General features: G+C 39.6%; 1 protein-coding gene across 1 annotated transcript in view; it reads left to right on the top strand.

The window, feature by feature from the left end:
- The window catches only part of NUBPL (nucleotide binding protein like), a gene marked incomplete at its 3' end in the record, with an annotated part of 206,430 nt that overhangs the window by 87,044 nt on the left and 99,123 nt on the right, over positions 1-20,263 (top strand). The window contains exons 5-6 of the mRNA XM_006085884.3: positions 355-394; positions 485-575. Of these exons, the coding sequence (XP_006085946.3) occupies positions 355-394; positions 485-575 (131 nt within the window). The remainder of the gene's footprint in view (positions 1-354; positions 395-484; positions 576-20,263) is intronic.

Here is a 20,263-nt window from a genome sequence, read left to right as displayed (position 1 = left end):
TAATGAGCTATTTTTTAAAGCATATGTATGTAACCTATGTATCTATATATGTGAACAAAATTGGTGGACAACATTATTGAGGTATTTCTAAAAGCATATTTGAAAATGCTAGACGAATTGTTCTCAATAAAACAATATCTCAACCATTTTTAGAAGTTACATCTATTCGAAATATTAGTTTTATGCTTGACAAATGTTTAAACTGTTGTAAAGTGAGATGAATTAGTTGGAGGTTAAAAGAGCAGGAGTATGAGTAGTCTATTTGTATTTTAATTTGGCACTCTTTGATGAGAACAAATCATTATGTTTATATATGACTCTTCTCAAAGAGATTTTTTTTTTTTTTAATTTCAGACAACCTAATGAAGCCTCTTTTGAATTATGGTATTGCTTGGTGAGCATATCTTTTTTACTTTATACTTCTTTTCAGAATACTGTTGATGAACTTATGTAAATTAGTTGTCTTTTTGATTTACTGTTGTAGTATGTCTATGGGCTTCCTGGTTGAAGAGACTGCACCAGTTGTTTGGAGAGGCCTTATGGTAATGTCAGCCATTGAAAAACTGTTGAGGCAGGTAAGAAACTTGCATTGAGTATCATTTTATCATCGGCACACTGTGGTTAATGCAGCTGCTTATTGGAGAGCTGTTAAAATTTGCATTTAGGTTTCAGATGTTTTGCAAAAGAATCCAGTTGATAAACTGAATGTATAATGAGTTATGTGGCGCCAAAATCAAATTTCACTGTTATGTGATTTAATCTTTCCCATTATTTATGAGTACTAAAAATCCAGTGTCTTATTTTATATTGTTCTGTTGCTCTGTTGAGGCTGCAGTAAGATGGGGAAATCTATTTTATAAGTAATCTGCCTTCTTCAGATTTATGGTTAATCTCATTGTGGCCAATATGAGTTATAAGGGCAGTGCAGAAATTACTCAGATGTAGAAAAAATTATAGAAGCTATAGTGCTTCAGAACAAAATAAAATTTTGTTTTACTTTGAGTACATACGGCTATATATTTGTGTATATAATATCTGCCCAATCAACTTCAATTAATTCTTAAGGAAGAGAACAGTTGATTGGATTATCTAAAATATCAGAAGAGCTATATGTTATTTATAGGAATAAATTTATTTTTTTTCTTAGTAGCTGTGAATTTATTAATTATATTCTAGGAAAATGTAATAAGTAATTTGGATTTTCTCCACCTATTTATAGTAGTTACCTCATATTCAGATTTTACTTTGGGTCAGGTACTATGCTATAGGTTGACAATTCTAATCACAGATATTCCTATGTATGTATTCATAATACACACACACACACACACACACACACACACACACATATAATTATTTCCAGTTGTGAATCAAGTAGATGAAATATGTCTTGAATTCTGAAACTCTTCTTTTTTCATTGTAACATCATGTCTTTCTTCTGCTGCTTGCGTCTGATAAATGTACTCTTCTGTCTCTGGACTCAGTGTCATCCTATTCCTAGTACATTTATTTAAGTCTCTTGGCTGCATCTCTTCCTCTTTTACATTCAGTTTCCAAAATAGGTTATTTCAGTTTTACTCTCAAGAACACCCTTTCTCTGCCAATTCCTTGTTGACCTTGTACTTGATTTGTGTGGGTAACAGCCCCTCTTTCTCTCTCTTTTTTTTTCAAAGGAAATTCTAAGCAAATCTCAGTTTAGTTTATAATAAAAGTTAGAGTCAATAGAAAGTTGGAAACACCAAAAGGAAATATCTTATTTTGTTGTGAGAATGTTTTAAATATGAATTTTCCCCTTCTATATTAGTGTTATAATTCTCAACAGGAAATGATTAAGAATTCCTCCTAAGCCTTTATGAATGGCCACCGACGGTAGAAATACTTCAGCTTTCCACAGTGTCCATAGACTTATTAGAGATTCAAGTCAGTGATAAGAGATACAGAGATACAATTTTTAAAAAAAGCCCTGGCCGGGTGTCTCAGTTGGTTGGAGCAATGTCCTTTACACCAAAAAGATGTAGGTTTGATTCCCAGTCAGAACACATACCCAGGTTGTGGGTTTGATCTCCGGTTGGGTGTGTATGGGAGGCAACAGATTGATGTTTCTCTCTCAAAATCAATGAAAGACATATCCTCAGGTGAGGATTAAAAAATAAAAAAAGAGATGCAGATGCAGGCTAAGCTTCCAGCTCAGGGATGTAGCATCCCCATATTTATACCCGTAGCCTGTCCCCAGCCAGATGTGCATGAGTTCTCTCTTTTCTACCTCTGTGTGTCCTTTTTAAAATCACAGGGGCCCTTTTAAATCTCTAATTCCAACAGGTGACAAAAGCATCATTGCTGGTGAGCCCTTGAGGATGGAAGAGAGAGCATGTGTGCATGTGCCCTCAGGAGAGGGGCAAAGGGAGTTTCCCGCAGAATTAGTGAGATTGAACCTGATAGTACAGCAAGCTCTTCGTCCTGGAACCTGCACCTTTCCTCTCCCCATTTTGTTCTCCCCAGGCTAGTCACCTTTACCTTTCTCTCTCCTAAGCTCTGAGGGCTCTTCTTTGCCTCTAACTTTCTAAATAAACTTTCTCTTATTTAAAAAAACTCTGATAGTACAAATTAATTAGGCGACAAAAAGGTTGTGCCTGAAGTTCAAACTTATATTTAGTACCTGCTTTTATAAATGAAGAAAATGTTTTGAGAAAAGAGGTGAAAGGATCAGAAGTCTGCAGGAACCAGAGTATATTATTATTATTGTTGTTGTTGTTATTATTATTTTGTGGAGTGTTGGGTAAGAGAGGAGGGGCAGGATCCCAATTCCATATTCTCAGTCAACGTCCTGCCATAACCTAACCTCTTTTATCTACTGCTGAATACTGTCAGAAAGTATAGAATAATTGTGTTAATTGCCAGCATTATATAATTTTTTTCTTTTTGATGTTCTAATTGGGTATTTTTTATTACATTGTCTTCCAAATAGCTGATTCACTCCTCTGCTTTATCGAGCCTACTGTTTAGTACTTCCAGTGTATTATTTATTTTAGATATGACATTCTTAATTTCTGACTGGTCCTTTTTTTATGTTTTCTATGTCATTTTTCATGCTGTTGAGCATCCTTGTAATCATTACTCTGAACTCTATATCTGATAAATTGCTTACCTCTATTTCATTTAGCTCTCTGGAGAATTTCATTATTCTTTCATTTGGTGCCTGTGTCTTTGTTTCCCGATTTTGGCTGCCTCTTCGTGTGTGTTTCTATGTATCAGGTAGAAATGCCATGACTTCCTGTCTGTTACAGTGGCCCTATGTAGTAGGTGACCTGTGGTCTGTTCATGTGTGGGATTGACCCTTAGTTTGGCTGACAGGCTCAACCCCCAACATAGTGTGCAGGCTGCTGTGCAAGTGCTGATCACACAAAGTAGAATTCGCCTCAGCACAGTTTGGTGCCTGCTGAGATCTCCCTGTGGATATGCTGCTTATGAAGCTTACTGGATCCTGCTCTTTTGTTGTGTGGAACTGGCCACTGGGTGTATTGGTTCTGGGCCTCTTTGGAGGGACTGTGGTACAGACAGATGTCAGACTCTGTGACAGGTCCTGGGCAACCTGTGTGGAGCTATCAGCGATTCATAGTTTGCAGCTCCCCCTGCTGGGCCTGCATGCATGTGGAAAGAAGCTGTGCACCAAGGCCTGTTTTTACTAGCACCAGGCCCAGGGGCAGGTCAAAGTACCCAGAGATCAGCCTTCGCCTACAGGCTGTCTGTTAGGTGCAGTCACTACAGAGCCTTGGGCTGTACTCCTCAGTAGGGCATAAGCTCTACATGGTGAGATGAGAGGGATTCCAATGGGTGGTGGGGCTATTGCTTTCCCCCAGGCTGATGCTGCATGAGGTGATGCTCTGCCTGAGAAAGATGGCTGCTGTAGTTTGGAGGAATGACTCAGCACAGGAATCCTCTCAGCTATTTCCCCAGAGCCATCAACCCCACATAACTCTAGTATGCTCTGCCCTTCCTCTGCCGGAGCCCAGGGTGAGTGGCTGTGAAGGAAATTTTGTGCATTGGCCCTTTAAGAGGATGTCTGTGTTTCTAGCCATCTCTTCTTGGCAGACAGAAACCCTTTGCTTTTTACAGCAATATATTTTGTGCACCTTTCTTGGTTCTGGTGGTTTGGGCTTGGGATCTCGGCTTGGGGTTTAGACCCCGCACTTCTCAGGGGGACCACTCCCCACAGCTGAGATATTTCTCCAAAACTTCAGCTGCTGCCCGTGAGAGCCTGGCCAGCCCTCTTGTGCCTCCGCGCCTCCTACCAGTCTTGTTGTGGCCTCTATAAGTCCTTGGTTATAAGGCTTCTCCCCACCTAGTTTTCAGTTAGTTATTTAGGATGATGTTTCTATACTTTAGTTGTAATTCCAGTTTGGTCCTGGGAAGAGTTGAATGTAGCTTCTACCATCTTGGATCACCACAAATTTCTGTATTCATAAAAATTATCTGTGGAGTTGAAAATTCAGATTTATTCTCCATGTTCTATTCTCCCATTTAAAGATTTTTCTTCAGTATGTCCAAGGGAGGGCCAAGGAGTTCTTACTTTATTAATAGATTATCCCAGGTCACAATAACTAATGCTGGTGGCTCTGAAATCAGGTTTGGGCCTCTGATGGTCCAGAGGCAGTGCTTTTTAACTGCTTTCAGAGGAATAATAATAATAATAATAATAATAAAAGAGATGAAGATATGAATGATAGGATGCCTGTGTAGCAGCAAGGGCCCAATGGATGCTAAATATCAGAATTTTTAGTTTTGCCAACTCTTTAGCTACTCTATGACACTTAAATTTGACATGGGCAAAACTGTGGTTGGATTCAGGATTGGCATGGCAGAATGTCTAAAGGAGAAAAATATCTAGGGCACTAATTAGGGAAACACTGAAGTCAAGGCCTGATTGTCAGGAAGACATGTTAGGAGGTATCAGGAGACTGGGTAAAATTGGAGGATCCAAATAATTGAAAATCACCTGTGGCCCTTACTGGTTTGGCTCAGTGGATAGAGCGTCAGCCTGTGGACTCAAGGGTTCCAGATTCGATTCCGGTCAAGGGCATGTACCTTGGTTGCGGGCACATCCCCAGTAGGGAATGTGCAGGAGGCAGCTGATCGATGTTTCTCTCTCATTGATGTTTCTAACTCTCTATCTCTCTCCCTTCATCGCTGTAAAAAAATCAATAAAATATATTTTTAAAAAATCATATAAAAAAAAAGAAAATCACTTGTGATGTAGAAGTGATTGAGTAGCTGAGAGAGGTATGGATGTGAAAAGTCATATATAAATTGGTTTTGTTTAGAGAAGGAGTGGTATTAGAAAGGTTAGGCATTTTTTTTATGGATGAAATTTGGAAATGATGTATTATTGAGGAAAAACAGTTTCTATTAAAGTGAGAAAAATGTCAAGGATCAAGGTACCTCACAGTAGGGTGGTAATAAGGTTGCCAGATAAAATGCGGGATATATGTAGTTAAGTTTGAGTATCAGATACACAATGAATACTTTTTCACAGTATGTGTATGTTCCAATTGCTCACACTAAAAATTATTTGTTGTGTATATGATATTTAAACTGATCTAAGTGAGGCTCCTCTACTTGTATTTGATAAATCTGGCAACCCTAGGCAGAAGTGATGTTTTATAAAACACAAAGGAAGGTGGGTAAGATCAGGTTGAGAGAAGGTAAGCATGGTGATGGAGTAGAACTGAGTTGTTTGAGATTAAAAGTATGAAGTAATATCAAGGGAACATAATTTAGTTAAGAGTGGCAGGTTTGAGTAACTGAAATTAGGTGAGCATTAGAGTAAGAGGTGGGGCAAAGGATTACATTAAGGTGGGGGAGCCCTACCAGGATTATTCTTTGTAATTTGGTGAAGGACAGTGGTTTGTCGCCTTCTTTTTACCAACAGCATCTTCTGAAAGTGACCTGTTTTTCTGGACACACAAACAGTAGTATAGGGAGTCTCGGCTTCAACTTGCCAATGTCTCGTCATTTATCTGCATAATTTCACCCCACCTCCTTCCAACTTTATCTGCTGAAAGGAAGGGAAGAGACTGATGAATAAATATGGTTATGTTCATTAAAGTATTTTGTGATGCATTATGAGAAAGCAGGCTAGGCCATAGAAAGAAGTTAAACTTTATGATCAATTAGGAAAACTAGACAGATAAAAGCTGCCATGTCATTTTGAGTACTAGATTTGTCAGTATGTGTTCCTTTTTTTTTTCTTTCAAAAAAATATATTTTATTGATTTTTTTACAGAGAGGAAGGGAGAGAGATAGAGAGTTAGAAACACCGATGAGAGAGAAACATCAATCAGCTGCCTCCTGCACACCTCCTACTGGGGCTGTGCCCGCAACCAAGGTACATGCCCTTGACCAGAATCGAACCTGGGACCTTTCAGTCCGCAGGCTGACGCTCTATCCACTGAGCCAAACCGGTTAGGGCAGTATGTGTTCCTTTTTATTCTCCTGATTTGGAAACACTTTTCTCTTATTTTTGATTTTGACACTAAATAACTAAAGGCATAAATATCTAGTACTTTTCATTAAATGAATAACTAATAGTTTAAAATTTTTCTGTTATTAAGATTCCTGAGTACTACTTATTTTTTCTAAATTGTGCTCAACATAGATATACTTAACTCAAATGTGGAAGTCTTGTCTTAGAAACTTTGAGTTTGAAAATGTGGGATACAGGAAATATAAGTGTAGTTATTAGAAAAGGACCTACAGAAAGGAAAACTTCAAAGGCTAGTCTGGTGTCAGCACCTGCTGTGGTCACAATGTAAGCCCTGGAGACCGGAGATTTTGGCAGCAGTTTCAGTGCTTTTAGTTCAATCTCCAGTAACCCCAAATGTGAAGCAGATGCCAGTTTTCTTCTCTAGGGTTTTGATAATGGCATATAATGAGTTGGTTGTTTCCTAGCAACTAAAGAAGCGGTTTCACTTTAGCTGATCCTGCAATAGGAATGAGACGTTTTCCCTTGATATTTGGTATTAGTGATTTCCCTGACAATGGAATTTCAGTTCTGAATAAGGAAAGTTCTCAGCCTTTGGTTTCCTAAAGAATCTTGCTTTTGAGTGTGGGCTAAGCTCTGCTTAATCCTGTATAAAATGAAAAAAAAAAAAAAAAAGTACTCCCTAAGCGTCCCCATGGGAAGAGCCAAAGGAAGTTGGATACATCATTTCTCAAATGGCAAGTGATTATACCAGAAGTTATTATAGGTGTATTTTTCCCAGTGCTTAACAGCATAATTAACAACCAAATTCTTTCCTGTATTTAATGTTTAAAGTAACAGAGGTTTAGTAAATGTTAATATTTCATGCCAATCCCTTCTGGTCTGAAATGTTTCTATTGAGAAATCAGCTGACAGTTTTATGGACCTCCATTGAACATAAAACTACTGGTCTTTCTCTTGCTGCTTTTATGATTCTGTTTGCCTTTAACCTTTGCCATTTTAATTATGATGTGTCTTGGTGTGGCACTCTTTGGATTCATCTTGTTTGGAACTCAGTGCAATTCATGGACTTGGGTGTCTTTTTTCTTCACCAGGTGAGGGAAGTTTTTAGTCATGATTTCTTCATCTAAATTCTCAATTTCTTGCTCTCTCATTTCCTTCTTGTACCCCTATGATGTGGATGTTGTTAAGTTTCATGTTGTGTCATAGTCCCTTATACTATTCTCATTTTTATGACACTTTCCCCCCCTTTTTGATTACCTGATTCTGTGTTTTCTGATACCTTATCTTCCAAAATGCTGATTCAGTCCTCTGCTTCATCCAACCTACTATTCATTCTTTCTAGTGTATTATTCATTTCAGATATCATATTTTTTATTTCTGACTGGTTCTCTTTCATGATTTCTACTAGAGGCATGAATTTCGTGCACTGGGCGGGGGGGATGCGGTCCTTCAGCCCAACCTGTGCCCTCTCGCAGTCCGGGAGCCCTTGGGGGATGTCCGACTGAGCCGGCAGTCACACATCCTTAGTGCTGCTGCTGCTGCAGAGACAGGAGAGGCTCCCGCCACTGCTGCTGCGCTCACCAGCCATGAGCCTGGCTGAGTGGTGCTCCTCCTGTGGGAGCACACTGACCACCAGGGGACAGCTCCTTTGTTGAGCATCTGCCCCCTGGTGGTCAGTGCGCATTATAGTGACCGGTTATTGTCGGGGTCCAACTCCAGCAGGTCCAGGGGTTCCCAAAGGTGTGGACGGAGTCAGCGAAGAAGGAATGACATGGAGACAGCATTCAGTTGATCAGCAGCCTAGCCAGGTTCTAGCCAGGTTCTCTCTTTATTGTCCTGTTACATCTGTATTTATACCATTTGATTTTAATCCTATCCATTCTATTCCAAAGGTTAGGGCGTTTGTTATCTCCATTCCAAGGTCACTACTCTACTGTTCTGTTAAGCTACAAGGAAGTAACTGAAGGAGATTATCCTAAGTAAAGATTTTGTAGCTTAAGCGTGATTGTTCATAGTTAAGGTGATTAACTACCCGCCTGGCACTTAGTTAAGGGGTTTTACTGATTTATTCCCTTCCTTAGTCCTGTTAATCCCTAGCTCCAGGGAAAAATCCCCACCTGGGGAAACAACCTTTCTCGGAGAGGTGACCTTGGTTAAAACACATAGCGCTAAGAAGGGGAGCAAACATATTAAGAACAGTATGCCATATACGCCAGGTCCCTTGAAACATATGCTGTGCAGATGTTTCTTCCCTGCAGCGACTGTGTCAAGCAGCAAGGGTGGACCGGCTTCCGACAGGTTATTCCGCTGTTCGGTCAATTTGCATATTAGCCTTTTATTATATAGGATATCCTATTTTATGCTTGTTATCTCCTTGTTGAAGTTCTTACTAAGTTTTTTGAACTCTGTATCTGGTAAATTGCTTGTCTCCAATTCATTTAACTCTTTTTCTGGAGATTTCGTCTCTTTTTTCGTGGGCGGCATGGTTTTGGCTGCCTAACCCATTTTGTCTTTGTTTCTCTGTATTAGGTAGATCTGCTATGTCTCCTAGTCTTGGTAGGGTGGCCTTATATAGTTGGTGTCCTTTGGGACCCAGTAGCGTAGTCTCCTTAATCCCCTGAGCTGCGTGCTCCTGGAATGTCCCTGGTGTGAGTTATGTAGCCCCTCCAGTTGTAATTGAGTCTTGCTTCTTTGGTGTGTGGGGTCACCCCTGCAGGCTGGCTGACTGTGAGAACTGACCCCGACCACAGTGTATAAGCTGCTGTGCAGGTGCTGACAACATGAAGTGAAATTTGCCTCAGCAGGGTCTGGTGCTTGTCATGATTTCCCTTTGAATATTCCACTTGTGAAGTTAATCGGATCCTGCTCTGATGTTGTTTGAAGCTGGCCACAGGGTGTGTTGGTTCTGGGGTTTCTTGGGAGGACTCTGGTGCAGGTCAGTTTCAGATGCTGTCTGTGACTGGCCATGGCAATCTGTTTGGAGCTACAAAGCAATCCATAGTTTGTGGTTGCCTCTGCTGGGCCTGGGTGAGCATGTAAGGACCAAGCTGCACACCAAGGCCAGCTTCCACCAGTACCGAGCCCAGGTGCAGGTCAGCAAAAGGCCCAAGGCACCCTGAGATCCTCCTACACCTTCCTTTGCCTTCCTGTTGGGCTCAGTCACTGAAAGTGCCTCTGGCGGTACTCGAATTGCATAAGGTAGGTTCTCAGTGAGTCACCATGTAGGGATAAGTGGTGTTCACCAGATTGGTACATGTTCAAACTCGGTGCCAGTGGTGGGTCTGAGGCGACTCAGCAAAAGTCCCAGTGTAAATCAAGTCTAGCTGCCACCCTCTGGGAGCCTGCAGACCTTCCTATTGGGGTGAGGTCTCATGGAGTCATCAGGGTTAGGCCAGCAGAATTTACCATTCCAAACAGACCAAGATTTGGCTGTGTGAAGGATTAATTCTGTTTCAGTCTGGCGTGTGAGGGAAAAATGGCCCCCATCCTAGAGTAACACAACCCAGTTTGTCCCATATTCTGCCAGGACCTTCTGGGGAGCCCAAGCTGAGTTGGGCAGAGCTGCCGGGAGTCAGGAGGATAGGGCTAGTGAATGTTCTATGTGGAGGAGGCACAGGTCAGCCTTATGGAAAGGTGGGGTAAATGGCCCTAGCTCTGGAGCCGCACAACTCAGTCACTGATACCCCTGAGTCTGCTCAGACCTCTACACTCTGGTCCCAGGCAGCTGACTCCTCCATAGGGTGGGGCTAAAGGGAGCCCAGAAGGTGGGTCTATTGCTCTACCCCAGGCTGATGCCATAAGGAGGGAAGTGCTTCACCCAAGAAAGATGGTGTCTGTGGTGTGACTGGTTGGAACAAGAATTTGAGCACTGACCGTTGAAGAGGCCACCTGTGTCTCTTTTTGCTGGATAGAATCCCCACTGATTTTCACAGCCAGATGTTATGTTGACACCTCTTTCTGCCTCTGGTGCTCTGGGCTAGCGAGCCCGGTGTGTGGTCGAGAACCCATGCTTCTCAGGGGGATTTCTGCAGCTGTGATACCCTTCGGATTTTCTGCTCTTCCTGTCAGTCTCGATAAGACTTCTGTAAATCCTTGGTTATAACACTTCTGTTCACCTAGTCTCCCGTTGGTTATTCAGGTTAATTGCTCTATATTTTAGTTGCACAATAAAACCTCGATATAAGGGACTAATTCGGGTGAGGGGGTGTCCGTTAAAGCTGAAAGTCCATTATATAATAAAGTAGGTTTTCCGAATGTGTATGTTAAAAAATTGACAAATTCGTTTACCTGTTTTTACTTATGTAGACAGGTTAGTGTAATTAAAATTAAGTATGTATGAAAAGTTTAATTTCACAGAAAAGTTTTCTATATATATTACAGTAATTTTAAATTTATACTGAATATGTCAGGTAATTGTGTGCATTCACCAGTCACCACAAGTAAACAAATGCAGGTGGCTGGGCCTGGCTTAGCTCACATTGGAACATCTGCCTGTATGTGTGAGACAACCACTACAGAAAGTCATGCCACAGGACCACAGGAACAATTACTGAGCGCCTTACGGTGTGGTCACGTGCTAATCATTCACCGAACATTGTTTACGAGCAGTGACTATTGGGTTTAAATATGTAGATTATAGTTGTAGATGTGTAATATTTATTTATGTTGGTGACATTACTACAGTGTTTTTTCCAACAAATGGCCTGTTTGCTAGTATTTCTTAAAATAACATGGCCCTGGCTGGTTTTCTCAATGGTTAGAGGATCGGCCCATGGACTGAAGGTTCTCAGATTCGATTCAAGTAAAGGGCATGTACCTCGGTTGCAGGCTCTATCCCTGGCCCTGGTCTGGGCGAGTGTGGGAGGCAACCAATCGATATGTCTTTCTTATATCTATGTTTCTCTCTCTCCTTCTCTCCCTTTCTCTAAAAATCAATGAGGAAAAAAAAATCCTCTGGTGAGGATTAACGGAAACAAACAAAAATAACAGTGAAATAATAACAAAAAAATAACCTATTAATTTAATTATAAGCTACTCTTGGTTAAAAGCATTTTAAAATTAATAGGGTGTTAATTTTCACATTTGATATATGGACTGGACATTTTGTCCATTAAATCCGAAGTCTGTTAAATTGAGATCTGCAAAATTGAGGTTTTACTGTAATTCTAGTTCGGTCTTGGGAGGAGGTGAGTGTAACTCACCTACTCCACTGCCATCTTGGATCCTATCCTATATAATAAAAGCCTAATATGCTAAATGTCAGACTGTTCGGCCAGTCGCTATGATACGCACTGACTGGTAGGTTAGCTTGCTGCTGGGGTCTGGCTGATTGGGACTGGGTGAGACAGGCCTGACAGGCCCTGATCCCTCCCACGGTCCCTCCCCGGACCTGATCGTGCAGTGGTGGGGTCCCTTGGCCTGGCCTGCGCCCTCTCACAATCTAAAACCCCTTGGGGGATGTTGGAGAGCCGGTTTTGGCCTGATCCCCACAGGCCAGTGTGAGGGACCCCACCACTGCACGAGTCCATGCACCGGGCCTCTAGTCTTTAAATATTAGTAACGTGTCTGTACTCAACTGAATCCTACATGGAGGCATGAGAAAATTATTTCAAATGACCTTCTTTTAGTCATTTATCATTTAAACAGTTTCTAAGGACATTATCCATTTTTTTCTTTGACATTATATAACTAATATAAATTACCTTCTTCATCCAGATTTATAGTATGATATATTAAGTTTTAGAAATTCCCAAACACTTAGGCAAAGAGATAAAATATTAAATGATGTTCTTAAGATAATGAAGTTAACTATACCTGAATATACCAAAGAAATTTATTGCCTTGCATGAAAAAGATTCATAGACTATGCATTAACTATAAATGAAATTATTGACTGTCTTCATTGTCAGTTTTGGGCATCTGACCTTCTAATCATTCCTCTTCATGATTTTTGCATCACCAGGTACTTAACAGGTCTCGTATTTAAAAACACTTTACTAGGCCTTGGTGAAGCATTAAGGAATTTAGAAACTAGTTAATCCAAGTGGGCAGGGTAGTTGTCTTTCAGGCACCTAAGACATAATTTTCTTAAAAACTCTTTAAACATGAAGCAAGTTTCTATATAAGTCAGCTATTGCTCTTAGATTTCTTTGGGACCTTAATCTGAGTCTAAAGAGTCAAATATGTTAAGCTAGTTTTGAATTCTTCTTTCCCTTTTAAAGCTATATATTAGTGAATATGTAAATAGAGATATAACTAAAGCCCAGTTCTTTGAAATATTTTTCTGAGACAGTATTATTTAGTAAATAGCTCATTTTGATTAATCTAGCAGAGGGTTTGATCACCATGCATTTGTTCATTCATTTAACAAATATTTATTGAACTGGTGTCAGATAATTATTGCAGTGCTTTTAAAATGTTATTGGACTTTTTGTCATCTTCAGCAGCAGACATTTACTGCCTATTTACTATGTTTGGGTCATGGATGTGTAAGACAGTTCAAAATTGTAACATAAAACTTTCAGTTACAGACTATTAACTTATAGTCATAAACAAACGTTTAGATATGTTAAAAAGTTTGATGACTTTCAGATATTGTTTTACAGTGTTTTAGTTAAGGCCATCAAAGTTGGAACTTAAAGAACAAGGCTTGCCGAAACCGGTTTGGCTCAGTGGATAGAGCGTCGGCCTGCGGACTGAAAGGTCCCAGGTTCGATTCCGGTCAAGGGCATGTACCTGGGTTGCGGGCACATCCCCAGTAGGAGATGTGCAGGAGGCAGCTGGTCGATGTTTCTCTCTCATCGATGTTTCTAACTCTCTATCTCTCTCTCCCTTCCTCTCTGTAAAAAATCAATAAAATATATTAAAAAAAAAAAAAAGAACAAGGCTGAGTATTACATAGTTGTTGTCTGTTCAAGGTGGTGGTATTGTTATAGGATATCAGATTTCAGAGATTTCATTTAGGTTCCATGTCAACAATCCGGTGTGGATAAAGAACTAGGTCTCAGGAGTTAGGAAACAGCCTATGAATATCAATTGCTGGTTATTTTTTCCTACTGAAATGCTCCTCTTTTTCTGCTGATTTTAAGAAATGACTTACGCAAGTACCTCCAACTCACTGTAATGACTGATTACTTATATATGCAGGTTTGAGTATTGTGATGCTCTCGTTTTACATGTTGCTATTGTAGATATGTAAGAAGAAAACTCTCATATTTTCTTTGGCTGGCACCAGTGGTCCCCAACCCCCCACCATAAGTCATTTATGCCAAATTTCTCAAGTGTTAGAGCAGATCTGGTCATTACTTCATCAATTTTTTCTTGTGTTCTGGTCTCTGTTAACACAGGTGTAGAAACAATTTTCACTTGATAAAACTACTTAGTGATCGGAAGATTTAAAGGGTAAATTATTAAGAAACAATATAAATAAAACAAAGCAAGGGAAGTGCTAAAAAAGGAGAGTTTTTATTTTCCATTGTCAACCACTGATATTCTCACTTCTTGTTCTGTGTAGTTTTAGGTTGGAGCAACTTTTAAGGCCCTGACTCTCAGAGCTTCTCTTCTAACCTACCACTCAGGGAAGGCCTCCCACTGCACCTCTGTGATCATACACAGCTGAGCCAGATTACCTTGTGCTCTGTATCAGTGATCAGCCCTAGTTCTGGTACCTTTGGAAGAGGAAGGTACTTGACCATTCTTGGCCATCAATTCATTGAATTTCTTCCTTAGGTTTTAGGTATTTTAATCACATTTTGCTCTGTGCTGGATGCAGGAATTAGCATTTCATCTCCCCTTCCCCCATTTGGTATATCATTAGCTACTTCTTCATACTGGCTCCCCCCTTTGGTAAGGTTCGGCTTCTTTGCCTATCTAATTATATCTTCTTTCCTAGAGCTTCAGTACAGTAGGTTTCTCATCTCTGATCTTCCCTTTTCTCCCAGTTCAAAGCTTGGTTTACTTTGATTGGCTCTTTTCTTTTGAGTGAAAAACATATTCTCAGGCCCTTTATAGGCTAACCCACACTCCAGGAATGATGAAAGGTGTAGACTCAGGTCACCCAGTCCAGGTTTCTGCTCACACAGCTCCAGTCCACTCTGCCCTCCCTCTGCTGGAGCACAAAGTAGGTGGCTCCGCAGGGAATTTATTGCATTGGCCCTTTAAGAGGGTGCCTGCATTTCCATCCATTGCTCCCTGGCAGACAGCAACCCTGCTGCTTTTCACAGCCAGATGTTACGTGGGTACCCTTCTCAGTTCTCCTGCTCTCTGCTGGGAGGCCTAGCTTGGGGATTAGATCCCACAGCTGAGATATTTCCCTGGAACTTCAGTTGCTGTAGGTGCACCAGGAGCCCTATCGCTCCTCCGCCCCTCTGTCCCAGTCCTTGGGCATCAGGGTTCTCTCCAGCCACTCTTCTGTTGATTATTCAGGTATAAACTTAACCAAGGAGGCAAAAGACCTTGGAAAACTATAGGATGTTGAAAAAAGAGATAGAAGAAGGTATAAACAAGAATATACCGTGTTCATGGATTGGTAGAATCAAATCATTAAAATGTCCATTCTACCCAAGGAAATCCACAGGTTCGGTGAAATCCCTATTAGAATACCAACGGCATACTTTCCAGAGCTAGAACAAATACTTCAAAGGACCTGGAGAGTGTCATGGTAGGTGAAATAAGCCAGAGAAAGACAAGTATCACATGATCGCACTCCTATGTGGAAGCTAAGTAACAAAATAAACTGATGAGCAGAGTGGATCCAGAGACATGGAAGCATGGAACAGAGTGCGGAATCTCAGAGGGAAGTCAGGGAAGGGTGGGAGGTAATCAATCAAAGACCTTATATGTATATATGCACAATAACCCATGGACACAGACAATAGGGCGCTGAAGGGCTGGAGGTGGTCAGTGGGGGGAGGGAAGGAGACATGTAATACTTTCAACAATAAATAATTATTTTTTAAAAAAGAAGGACAGTTACTTCTGTCCAGAATCCAAAAAGAGAGCAGGAAAGGAAGTAAGAAAGAGAAAGGATAGGCAGGTACCAGGAAATTGAAGTCATCATTGTGGTTTAAACTTGGCCAGTGTTTCATTGATAAAGTAAAGATGCTTGGATATTATTTTGTGTCTGACAACACAGAGAAATGTTTCCCATTTCTTTCTTTGCGTATCTACCAGTGGAAATATCTACCAGAAGGAAATAATAGAGGTCCTCCGGTAGTTTAATATAAGGGTGGGCGGGCTCTAATTGCACCTCTGACATAAATGGGAAGCATGGCTTGTTTATAAGAACATTGACAAAATGAACTGTCTCTTTCAGTTGAAGTCAGCAATCAGTGCAAAAGGCAGCACTGATAGAAAATGTACCAAGCCAGTAATATATTGAGGAAAGGGGGAGAAAATGATCTCAGACATAATTCATTAGCAGCAAAAACCAGTGAGGCTAAAATAATTTCCTTAGAAAATGAATAAATTAAAAGGAGGCTAATTGCCAAACTCTTATAATATCCTTTTTCTACCTTGAATAGTTCAGAAGAATTCCTAACTTTTCAAGTTTTTGGTGTTGTTGGTACAGACTTTAAAATATAACCCACAATGATTTGAACAGAGTCTAGGACAGGGGTGGGCAACCCCTGGCACGCGTGCCAAACATGGCACACCAGTAACTTTTGCTGGCACGTGAAACCCTCTCTTATAATCTTCCATTTACAGTTTTTTTCTTAATATCGACTTTTTTATTTTTCAGATAAATTCAGTGTAGGTGCATCTTAGATAAATAAATAATTTTACATAACATGTATATATTAAAAAATAAATGTATTTTTCATCATCATATACTGTGTTTTTGTCCCTCGAATGAATTTTATTATTTCTTTAAGGTTCTTCACATACGCACACCTTAAGAGATATCAAGTAGGCGTAACATATTCTCAAAAAATTAGGGTTGGCACGCAGAAGAATTTTGAGTCAGAGATTTTGCTGGTTTTGGCACGCACTCACAAAAAGGTTGCCCACCCCTGGTCTAGGATAAGGGTAATTACAAAAGGTAGGCTTTGTCTCCTGTAGTCATAGTTAAGGAGACTTGTAAAGGTAACGTAAGATTACCTACTGGGCCCTTAGGAGAGATTCATAGAGCTGTGGCCCTTGTCAGGTGGGCAAGGACTTATCCTGTCTCTTCAAGTTCAGATGGGGAATTATGGGTCAGAGTTAGAGGTTAGAAGCTTGGCGGAACTGTTCAGGTTCTAAGAAGATTTGAACAGATCCCAAGCAGGCTATGAGGGAGGAAGGGTTATAGATATTACTGGGAATTTCATAGGATTTGACTCCTATTTATTATTGAGGCAGATACTGTATTTACTTGATTTTAAAACATATTTTAAATTTTAATATCTCTGAAATTGGAGTGTATTTTCTAATCAGTAACATCTTGGCATCATGTTTAGTTATTATTTTTTCTTTGGTGGTGTGTAAAATAATGGTGAACCTTATACTCCATTGTGTTTTCTATTTAATGAGATACAGTAATTATTTTTGTTGTGATTACTTTCATGCTGATTGAATTGTATTCTTGCCTTTTTCACAATCATTGCAGAGTTATCCCATGTCGTTCATTTTGGTCAGGATTTCTGTTGTTAGAAGACAGTTTTATACTGCTGGTGGCTGTTTGACAACCTGTTCATTCCTCTTCATTTCTCCATTACTAACTAAATTTTCCCTCTTGTTACTTGCTTAGAGATTGCCAGATTCTTCACAGCATATAACTGTCATGATGTCAGTCATTTCAAAGACTATCAGTGTCTCCTTAATACTGTTTAAGGCAGCTACCCTCTGACTTTATATGTTCTTTCAAGTGGTTAAATTTTAGAAAAATTATAAATAAGAAAGGCATGAAACTTATCCCTATAGAATCTTTTGTTTCCTGTAAACCTTTACTTAATTGATTTTAAAAAATGTGTTAATGCTATGTGATCATTCATAGTTTGAAAATAATACTGTATTAATTTATATTTATAGATGTTCGTGTGTATTTAATAGTTGTTTTACATAATACTAGTTAATTTTATGTTGACAAAAAGTCTACCAAAAAAGAAATTACTAATGCTGAATTAAAACATCCTCTTTTTATTTATTTTTTTTGTTTTGTTTTTACCAAGCCTATACATATGTCCTTAGAAATAAATGTTAGACCTTTTAAATTAGTTTATTTTAGTAAAGCCTAAGTCTGGTGTATTAGTTACCCAAATGTAGAAAACATCAAATTAAATAGGTCGAATTAATTTTTATCTTTAGATAATTCTATACTACTAAATGCTGCTACCTGTTATTCAATATTTACTATGTTTTAAGCCTTATACTGTTTAACTGCATCATCTCATTTAATCCACACAACTTTGTATAATAGGTGTTGTTGTTATTTTTATTTTTCAAGTGAGGAAACTGAGGCATACAAGGATTAAACAACTTGGACAGGGTCCCACAAGTAATCTTACTGATTCCCTATGCTGAGCTTTTAACTAAACTGTACCACTGAAGTTTTAAAACGTTTAAGTTTTTATTTAAAAGAGTTGAAAATACACTCTTTAATATCACCTCTGAAATGTTAATTGATATTAATATATTAAGACTTTTCCTTTGACATTTGGCTGCAGATTTGTATTTTAGACTTTGTACATTCATTGTAAGGTATATCTGAGAGTATGTCTTTGTAAATCTCTGATATTTTTTATTTAAATGCCTCTTTCATTCCACCTCCATTGCATTTTTGTTAATTTTGATAAGATGTTATTTTGGTGTGGTTTTTATATGGAGGTGTGCTATAAAATCTTTTTAGTAGTGTTTGGTAATGAGAAATTTGACAAACTCTTATATGTTACAATATCAGTAACTGTAGTAATATAATTCATTTTTAAACTGTAGTACTATAAAATTAAAATTTTTTAATCAATTGAATTAAAATTATTTTATAGGGATTTATTACTTGGACTTGATCACCCTTCACAGAGGTACAATAGCATTTCCAAGTTACTGAGAGTAGCTGTAATTCGGTGAAGGGAAATGTCTTCCTGTCTTGGTGTCTATTATATCCAGATCCAAACTCAGCAGTACTTTTCTTAGCGGTTAACTGTTGATACTTTTTCACTGGGAGCAGATGACCATTAATAGTCAATAGACTAGTAATTTTTCAGTGACAATTTAAGCTAACCTCAGGTATTGAGGGGTTTTTTTCCAAATCGTTTTTTATACTTGTGAATAAATTGATTAAGGGAGAATCTATATTACAAAGAGGTTAGCCCAGATATAAAATTAGAGGACCCAGTCCCTACAAGGTTGCCCTCACTTCTGATACTGGTTGCAAATTTAAGGGTTCCCAAGACCACCCTTAGTTTTAACAATTTGCTAGAAGGACTCATAGAACTCATTGAAAGCTATTATACTCATTGGTATGGTTTATTACAAGGAAAGGAAATATTAAAATCAGCCAAGAGAAGAAGCACAAAGGGCAGTATTCAGGGAATTACCAAATGTGGAGTTTCTGTTATCTTCTCCCTGTAGAGTCAGGCACATTGCTTTCCGGGCACTAGTGTGTGACACTGTGAATGGAGTATTGCCAACTAAGGAAGCTCTCACCTGAATCTTCGTATTCAGAGTTTCTATTGGTACTCTGTGACATGATCATGATTGATTGTCCATGTGATGGATCTCAGTCTCTAGTCTCCATCCCCTCTGAGCATGACCCAAAGCCCCCATCCTAAATTTTATTATCATTATCTGGCTAGCCCAAAGTCCCAGGCAAATAAAGACTTTGCAGTGGTTCTCAACCTCCTGGCCCTTTAAATACAGTTCCTCATGTTGTGACCCAACCATAAAATTATTTTCGTTGCTACTTCATAACTGTAATGTTGCTACTGTTATGAATCGTAATGTAAATATCTGATATGCAGGATGGTCTTAGGCAACCACTGTGAAAGGATCGTTCAACCGCCAAAGGGGTCGCGACCCACAGGTTGAGAACCGCTGCCTTAGAGATTACTTTCTAGAAGCTAAAGTCAAAGGCCAGTTTTTTTTTTTTGGGGGGGGCGCTATTTGGACAAAGTTAAATATTTTTTACTATACAGATATAATGTGAATAATACTATTTTCCAGAATAAATGTATATTCAAAGCTAAATTTGGATTAAAAATATTCAATTAAGTTTATTGGGGTGACATCCTATATAATAAAAGCCTAATATGCTAAGTGTCCAGTCGACTGGTTGGCTGTTCAACCAATTGAAGCGCAATATGCTAATGATATGCTAAGGCCGCTCAACTGCTTGCTGTGACGTGCACTGACCACCAGGGGGCAGATGCTTCGACTGGTAGGTTAGCTTGCTGCTGGGGTCCAGCAGATTGGGGCTGAGCGAGATGGGCCAGACACGCCCTGGAGCCCTCCCAGGGTCCCTCCCCAGCTGGCCAACCTCCTGTGTCCCTCCTCAGCCCCGATCGTGCACCCGTGGAGTCCCTTGGCCTTGCCTGCACACTCTCGCAATCTGGGACCCTCGGGGGATGTCGGAGAACCAGTTTTGGCCCAATTCCACAGGCCAGGCTGAGGGACCCCACTGGTGCATGAATTCGTGCACCTGGCCTCTAGTTGGTTAATAAAATTATATAGATTACAAGTGTACATTCTATAATACATTATCTGTATATGTGTTTTGTGTTTGGCACCCAAACTCAAATCTCCTCTTCTTACCATACTTTTGACTGCCTTTACCCTTTACTACCTCCTCCCATGCCGCTTTCCCTCTAG

This window comes from Myotis lucifugus, unplaced genomic scaffold, assembly GCF_000147115.1.
Source record: "Myotis lucifugus unplaced genomic scaffold, Myoluc2.0 scaffold_22, whole genome shotgun sequence".
In the NCBI taxonomy this organism is placed as follows: Eukaryota; Metazoa; Chordata; class Mammalia; order Chiroptera; family Vespertilionidae; genus Myotis; species Myotis lucifugus.
This window is presented reverse-complemented; position numbering and strand designations above follow the sequence as displayed.